At 40.0% G+C, this 8,650-nt stretch overlaps 1 protein-coding gene and 1 long non-coding RNA gene across 2 annotated transcripts in view; one reads left to right on the top strand and one right to left on the bottom strand.

Moving 5' to 3' along the window:
* Positions 1-2,160: 2,160 nt before the first annotated feature.
* The window catches only part of TMX4 (thioredoxin related transmembrane protein 4), a 43,846-nt gene continuing 37,356 nt past the window's right edge, over positions 2,161-8,650 (bottom strand). The window contains exons 7-8 of the mRNA XM_035005862.1: positions 5,986-6,049; positions 2,161-4,820 (exon numbers count right to left, since the gene is read on the bottom strand). Of these exons, the coding sequence (XP_034861753.1) occupies positions 4,456-4,820; positions 5,986-6,049 (429 nt within the window). The 3' untranslated portion in view covers positions 2,161-4,455. The remainder of the gene's footprint in view (positions 4,821-5,985; positions 6,050-8,650) is intronic.
* LOC118011253 overlaps positions 5,274-8,650 on the top strand; it is a 36,216-nt gene continuing 32,839 nt past the window's right edge. Inside the window, exon 1 of the long non-coding RNA XR_004679434.1 lies at positions 5,274-5,335. This is a non-coding gene — a long non-coding RNA (uncharacterized LOC118011253). The remainder of the gene's footprint in view (positions 5,336-8,650) is intronic.

The following is an 8,650-nucleotide window of genomic DNA, read 5'->3' as shown; positions in this document are numbered from 1 at the left end:
AAGAAAGAAAGAAAGAAAGAAAGAAAGAAAGAAAGAAAGAAAGAAAGAAATTAAGAAGAAAAAGAAAGAAAGAAAGAAGGAAGGAAGAAAAGGAAGAAAAAGAAAGAAAGACGGGGGAGCAAACAGATTGGATAGAGGATGGGCACAGGAAAATTATTTTTTTAACAAAGCAGTACTTTTCACTGCCTAGGCAAATGACTTTTGTGAAAATGCTTTTATGAAAAGCAATACACTATTTTGATTTTACTTAGCACTATCATTAGGTTCGGATGCAAATAGAAGTTTACAATAAAATAAAAACATATGATCAAAGATTATATACAATTTTGTGACGCTTGAGACTCATATCTTGATTCCCCATTCCAGATGCTGCAGATGCTATCTGAGGAAGGAGAGAACACATGGATGAAGAGAAAAATAATTAAATATCACTGAACTAAATAATTAAGACTATTACAAAAAATATAAATTAACAAATTTATAATGTATTACAATACAAATAAACAGTATTTTTAGCATAAAAACTGCATTTGCACAAAGAAGCTATTTAGTAACAAATACATGAAACTACATCAGAAACATGTGAAAATTATCTGAGTCACACATATACAGGGGTGCAGTTCCCATGAAACTTGACCGAGAAGAAGCCATCTGAAGGCCATGTCTGAAACCACCAAAGGCCTTCTAACTAAATCTCCTGGTTCAGAAAAGCTTCTCAAAAAGCTGCCCCACCAAGGTTCATCATTTGGTTTTTCAAGAGAAACTGATCTTCTGAAGAGGATCAAAACGTAGGACTAAGGTAAAGATACTGAACAAGAAGGAACTTTTCTGTTGGCACAAAAGATTCACATGAATACTTTTCAAAACACTATATTTGACGGGATGGGTCTGTCACAAATTTATAATACTGGTAGAAATAACACTTCAATACTGAGCTGGACAGAGATAAGTTGATACACATTAGCAAAAGCACCAATCTTTCCCTTCTTTCTCTCACTTCATGTCAATTGAACATTTTATACTGAAATCTTAGGTGGACCCTATTGTTTCTATCCTTTTTTTTTTTTTTTGGGACTCTTTAATGTTTGCCATCCTGGAAAGCAGCATACAAGCTCCACTCTTAAAGACTTGGTTGTAAAAGTTATAAAGGCTAAGTGCTCAGCTAGAAGATGTTTTTATCATCCTTCCCCCAAAGGTGTTACAGAATGCCAGTTCTGCAGGCTTACGTATCCTCAAATCACATAGCAATGCCATGGTTATCAACAAGGATTTTGGCCATAAAAAAAGTCAAAATTTGGCCTTCTCCACTGTCAAAAGCCAACCCGGCTAACGCTTGTTTACTTTTCATTACAGTCGTTATTTTGGATTTCTTTTTGTAGTTAAAGAAGCCTGTGGCTAACAGGGCTCACACACCAGAAGAGGTTGTAAGTATGCACCCATGAGGTTCAGGGACCTGTGAAGTGAATGAGTTCTGCCTGTCACCCCATTCTGTGCTTAGACTTCAAAGAGAAAAAAGTGGGATTGCCTATCTGTAGCTCCAGTAGATCTCTAAGCAAGTTGGGGTGGTAGAGCAGATCTAGCAAGAGATGAATGATAAAAGAAACTAAAAAAAATGTAGCTAGAAGTTTCAGACTTTCCCTCTCATCAGAGAAACTACTCCCATATAACACACTGCACCCCCATTCTCAAATCTACCATCACTTTTATTTAATTTTCCTAATTTTGATTTACAGAAAATACTATTCTGTAATTAGATGACTGATATTGCAACATAGGAAGCATGATTATTTTTTATTTTTTATTTATTTATTTTTTTTTTTTTTTAAAGATTTTATTTATTTATTTGAGAGAGAGAGAATGAGAGAGAGCGAGTACATGAGAGGGGGGAGGGTCAGAGGGAGAAGCAGACTCCCTGCCGAGCAGGGAGCCCGATGCGGGACTCGATCCAGAGACTCCAGGATCATGACCTGAGCCGAAGGCAGTCGCTCAACCAACTGAGCCACCCAGGCGCCCGATTATTTTTTATTTTTTAAATCAAAATCATGTTTCCACACATTTGACTTCTGGATTAAATAGATTATCTCCAGAAAAAATCCATAAAAGCCTACTGAAATGTTAATCTAATTTCAAATTATTTTAGACTGACTTTTTTCCCCTTAGTTTTATATTCAGTAAATACTGAAAACCTAAAGGCCTCAAGTGGAAAGAAATCAAATTAGATGTGTACTTATCAGGCGATTTAATAAAAACCCCACCTTTTGCCAGGATGTTAAAAAAAAATGGTTCCTATAGCCACAGAGGCTTCAACTCTCAATGAATCTTCTTCTCCAAACTGGTTTCCCCTCTTCCTCCAATTTTTTAAAAGTATTGTTGAGAAAGAACATACATTTCTCTTGTTATATAATTAGGTATTATTTGGGGTCCAATTGGAAATTGGCCTTACATTTATAAAAAGCGAAAGTGGATTTTATTTCTTCATTCCTTCCCTTCTGGTCAAACACTCCACTTAAAAAAAAAAAAAAAAAAAAGTTTTAATATAAGGAGCGTAAAAGGGGGAGGTATTATACAGAAAAGCCAAACTATGAAACCTTTCTTATTCCATACCTCTGAATTTAAACTTACTGATGTTTGAAAATTGTTTCAGCTGATTATAAGAGAAAGAAATCCAGTGACAGAAGGGCAGGCCCCACTCAGCAATGATCCACAAAAGCTTTCTAGGATCAGGGAGAGGGAGTTGCCACCATCAGAACCATGGTGCTTGGGCTGAGGATGTGTTAGAGACGTACATGGCGGAGGGACAGGAAATGAGCCAAAGTCAAGGTTTTCCCAGTCTGTCAGTTCTGTGATGGCCTCAAACTCAAGGTGCTGTTGCTGTCTGAAGAGAAAAACTATTGGCGACTCCTCGTGAACCTCACAGTACGGGGGGATGAGACTGTCAGGTAACTGAGTTGGAAAGATGAGAAATAACCATCTCTAAAAATTGGATTCTGTCAGAATAAAAACTCCCTTGTGTGAGGCTTGCAACAGGCCCATCCAACCACTCAAGGGTAGAGGATCTCAGCACCTCCCCCTCCTCCAAGGAGCCTGTGTTCAAAGTTAATAAAAGGTAAGGGTTATCAAAACAGCCAGACAGGAGTATACTGCATATTTCTTTATAAAAATGACAGAAACTTTTCGAATTTCATAAACGTGTATTACTTGTTTTTCTGCAGGACCCAAAGGGTGTAGGATCAACTTCAGACATCTTTCATAAGCTTGGAATCTAATTTTATGAATTTATTCGAAGACATAAATCAGGTAAGGCAGAAGTAGATGGATGGATTCCTTAAAAGAAATTGGGCCCCCTGGGTACTTTTAGTAGACTGAGTATTGAGAGATTTACAGGGATAAAATTCTTTACAAGATTAAGGAAGAAGGAAAGGAAACCAAATCTTTCATTTCCAGATATTCACTTTCATTAATTCTTTCACCAAAAGCACATCACTGAAAGAAAACCAGAAATGGTTTTGCACTTAATATTAAAGTGGTTCAAGAGCCAGAGAACCCCTTGAGATGGAAGCAAAACAACAAAGTATTCAAGTTCTCTTCACAAGACAACCTTGCACTGGCAACACTTAGGGCACTTCTGGCTTCAAAAAGAATATTGCTAAAGGATCCTTTTGAAAAAAAAAAATTACTACATTTTGGCAAACAACAACAACAACAATCTGTCCTGTAAAATCCCTACTTCCTTTTGAATCTCCAAAGGTTACAACACTTCATTCAAGATCCTTGGCAGTCACAGCTCCGTGGGCTTTGGTTCTGGATTATGTAAACCCTTCAGTCAGAACGAAGGCGGCTGATGTGTAGCGGAGGCCTCTCACTGAGGAAGTATTGTGAAGAGTGTGGGGCGCCTGCAGGCCCGTGGTGGGAAAGTTGGAAATACTAAAGGTAAGAAATAAATCCTAACAAAGGAGATTTAGAGAGTTGGGATGACGTCCAAGCTCTTTTCTACCACAATAACCAGGGCCCTCTCAATTTCTCTCTCTGAAAAAGTGTCTCTGTACCGTGGTGGCTGATGTCTCTTAAAGTTTGACAAAAATGAATACTTAACACAAGAAGACTTCTGCAAGACCTCCCATGCACTGTGCGGATGTTGTCGTGTGGCTTGGCTTGCGTTTTATGGCGCCTGCGGGGTGCTTTCTCTGGTCAAAACTCTCTAGCCTCAAGCTAATGAATGTGTGCCCATGCCAAGTCCCCAAACAGATGCTAACACCCTGTTTTTCTGTTTCCTGATTGTCGTGTCTGAAACACTCTCATTAACATACATGAGGCTTCATGCCAGAGACTACATGACTAGAGATTGTTTTTTAAGAGAAGCTTGCTCATTCAGAAAAAAAATAATGATTTGATTTACACTGCAGACCAGAAGGAAGCTGACTACTCCTCTGGTCTGAATTCTCGGAAATACTGTCATTAGACCTGTGGGCCCTTGTCGGCGTGCTGACTTCTGCGCTGCCTCAGGGTATCTTCTGCCACCTCTGTGTGGGCTGGGCTGGCCTGCTCGGGCACGTCTTCTCCAGGCTCAGCTTCTCCCCCCTCCTGGACCTCTCCCAGGGGCCCTTGGTCCTGCGCGTCATTCCTCTCTTCGTCCACACGAGCAGCCGGGCTGTCCTCCTCCTCGTCCTCCTCTGCTTCATCCTCATCACCAAGGTCTTCTTTCTCTTCTTCCTCATCTACAAGGCTGTCCTTGTTTTCTTCTTCATTTGAATCATCTTTTTCCTCCTCTGCATCCTGTGGCTGTTCAGCTTTGTGGGCCTCCTCTGACCTCCGAGTCTGCTCTGTGGAGGGAACAGAAGGGAACAGCCTCTCAATAAACTGATCATTCAGCAGGCACTCAAGTGTGTCTAGCCGTGAAATGAAGCGGCGGGGGGGGGGGCCCGTGACAGTTTTCTCCAATCTGAAGCTATGTTATCACACAGCCCCTAGCTCCATCTGGGGCTTCCCCGTTCCTCTTGGGAAATTTCACTGACCCTGCTGACTTTGGTAGAGCACAGGGCCAGGGAGGGCAAAGGTTCTTTCATGCTTTATATTTGGTACCTTACAGAACACTCAGCAACCCACTCACTCACTGGTCAGGTGATTGGTTGAGAAATGTGACTTAAGTCACAGGACTTCCCAGGAGCTTTTGGCCAGAGTCAAGAGGAAAAGCCTTCTCTCTTTCTACAGGAATTGTTCAACTGATAATATGTGAGTTAGGGCTGTTGAGAGCCCCCGAATCAGCCACAGAGAAGCAGAAACCTAACAACCCTTGTGCTGTGCTTGAAGCCAGAACATCCCTGGGTCTTCCAGTTATGTGAGTTAATTTAAATTTTCCTTTTTTTCCTAAGTTACTTTAAACTGGGTTTCTGTGATTTTTAAGAATTCTAAGGAACATAATATATTATCTAATTATCTAAGGAAGTCTCCAAGCCTTGAAAACTTCAAGAACTTAAAAGAAATAGAAGTTTATTTAAACTCCCACATAAAATGCAACAATTTTAAAGTCTCGTAAAAGTCTTCATGCAAAGTCTCAGAACTAGGAATAAAAGCATGCAAATCCAGGGCTGTTGAATCCCACAAATGGTGTGGGGCAGTGCAAAGATTTGGGGAGACTGTTCTTACAGTACTTAGGATAGTTAATGATACATAGTTGAGACTCAATAAATACGAGTTGCCCGCCTTCATTCCAGTTTGAATGAAAGAAAAGGTATCAACTAACTGATGAAGGGCATACACTTAAAGGGAAAAAATAACTGCCAAAATGAAGTATTCCCTAATTTAAGGGGAAAAAAATAATTTTTGTTCAAATCTGATCTAGAGAACATATTTCAAAGAATTTGGTAAGTGGTGATGGTTTGGCCACCTAATGAATTGGGGGAGGCAAAGAATCTAGTATCTCTGTGAGCACAAAAGGGCACACCCCAGAATTCCAAAAATACTCTATCATGAGTTTATCATACTTACCAGTACGTTCAGATAAATGCCTTGGAAGTGGTATATAGAAACATTCTGATATTACCACCAGGACCTGGAGGGAAAAAAGTGATTTTACTGTGACTAGATATAACATTTAATACCAAAGAACCTCAAATGTAGGCCTTGGTTCTATAACCAGATATTCACAGACAATTAATTAGCAGTTGGTCAAAAGTCCTCAAAAAAGACATGGATACAATTAAGAATCTCCTATTTTTCAAATGTAACAATGTAGGAGAATATTACAAATAATTAACAGGAGTCAGGGGTCACAAAGTCAAATGTCTATAGAGAGCCCATTACAAATAGGTAAATCAAGCAGGTATAAGAAAATAGATACTCTGAGCCAAGTCTAAAATGACCTTTTTATTTTTATTTTTTTTTAAATTTTACTATGTTATGTTACTCACCATACAGTACATCATTAGTTTTTGATGTCATAATCCACGATCCCGCCATTGTTTCGTATAACACCCAGTGCTCCATGCAGTACGTGCCCTCCTTAATACCCATCACCTTGCTAACCAATTCCCCCTCCCCCCTCCCCTCTAAAACCCTATTTGTTTCTCAGAGTCCATAGTCTCTCATGGTTCATGTCTCCCGCCAATTCCACCCCCCCCCATTTTTCCCTTCCTTCTCCTAGTGTCCTCCATGCTATTCCTTATGTTGCACAAATAAGTGAAACCATATGATAATTGACTTTCTCTGCTTGACTTATTTCACTTAGCATAATCTCCTCCAGTCCCATCCATGTTGATGTAAAAGTTGGGTATTCATCCTTTCTGATAGCTGAGTAACATTCCATTGTATATATGGACCACATCTTCTTTATCCATTCATCTGCTGAAGGGCATCTTGGCTCTTTCCACAGTTTGGCTATTGCGGACATTGCTGCTATGAACGTTGGGGTGCATATGGCCCTTCTTTTCACTACATCTGTGTCTTTGGGGTAAATACCCAGGAGTGCAATTGCTGGGTCATAGGGTAGCTCTATTTTTAAATTTTTGAGGAACCTCCACACTGTTTTCCAAAGTGGCTGTACCAACTTGCATTCCCACCAACAGTGTAAGAGGGTTCCCCTTTCTCCACAACCTCTCCAACATTTGTTGTTTCTCTCCCTGTTCATTTTTGCCATTCTAACTGGTGTAAGGTGGTACCTCAATGTGGTTTTGATTTGGATTTCCCTGATGGCTAATGATGATGAACATTTTTTCATGTGTCTGTTAGCCATTTGTATGTCTTCTTCAGAGAAGTGTCTGTTCATCTCTTCTGCCCACTTTTTGACTTGATTATTTGTTTTTTGGGTGTTGAGTTTGAGAAGTTCTTTATAGATCTTGGATACTAACACCATTCACAAAGATAAACTCAAAGTGGATGAAAAACCTCAATGTGAGACAGGAATCCATCAAAATCCTAGAGGAGAACATAGGCAGTAACCTTTTTGACATCGCCCACAGCAACTTCTTTCAAGATACATCTCCAAAAGCTAGCAAAACAAAAGCAAAAATGAACTTTTGGGACTTCATCAAGATAAAAAGGTTCTGCACAGCAAAGGAAACAGTCAACAAAACAAAGAGGCAACCCACAGAATGGGAGAAGATATTTGCAAATGACGCTACAGATAAAGGGCTGGTATCTAAAATGGCCTTTTTAAAAACACTCCTCTGGCCAAACAAAATTAGTCTGCATATGGCTGCCTCTCACCAATGGGTAACCACTGACAGTAAAAGACGATGTCAAGGTCTAGAATTCTTAAGAGTACCATAAGAAATTTCTACAGAAATAAATTGTGAGAAAAGTCATTAATGATATGAACTAAACCCTATCTTAGACGGTAATGGCCTTGGCTTCATCTCCGACCTTACTGCAGCATGAACCACTTTCTATTTACCCTATAAACATCCCTCTCCCTTCATAAACTACAAGCTCCTTAGGGGCAGGTTCGTCCCAGTCCCTGTTCCATGCCTGGACTGGCATGGACCATGAAGCTACAGGTTGTGTCATGAAGGGCACAGTTCCCTGACTGGGAATAAGCTGCAGTCATTCTTACACGTTCCCCTACAGCACCCCACAATGCAAACGTCCACCCAGGGAGAAGTTGCCCGCTTAGAAGGGCAATCCACTTCTTGTACCCAGCTAACTCCTGGACTTTGCCTTTACTTTGAATAGTTGCCCAGGCTTTAAAATAGTACTACTACTTCATACATTAGTGTTTTAAAGGTGCTCTAAAATTTTAAAGAACCTAAAGAAGTCACAGTACTTTTGACTCAATTTCATAAACATCAAACGAGTACCCTACTTTGTGTTCAGAATTATTACCAATCTGTATATTCATTTATTACTTTACTCAAAATTTGGTTCATTAGGTTCAAGGTATCATGTTAACCTCTGCAGGGAGGAGTTCCAAAAAAGGGGAAAAAAATGGCAGTTTAATTATAAAGCAATATGGAGCATGAATTCCATAAGAAAAATGAATAAAGCACTTTGACAGATATTTACAAGATAACAAATACGACAACCAGTTATAGGTTTGCGAAGGATCAAGAATGGCCACTTGAGGGGCGCCTGGGTGGCTCAGTCGGTTAAGCGACTGCCTTCGGCTCAGGTCATGATCCTGGAGTCCCGGGATCAAGTCCCGCATCGGGCTCCCTGC

Source organism: Mirounga leonina, unplaced genomic scaffold (assembly GCF_011800145.1).
Source record: "Mirounga leonina isolate KUSES-001 unplaced genomic scaffold, KU_Mleo_1.0 Mir_150, whole genome shotgun sequence".
In the NCBI taxonomy this organism is placed as follows: domain Eukaryota; kingdom Metazoa; phylum Chordata; class Mammalia; order Carnivora; family Phocidae; genus Mirounga; species Mirounga leonina.
This window is presented reverse-complemented; position numbering and strand designations above follow the sequence as displayed.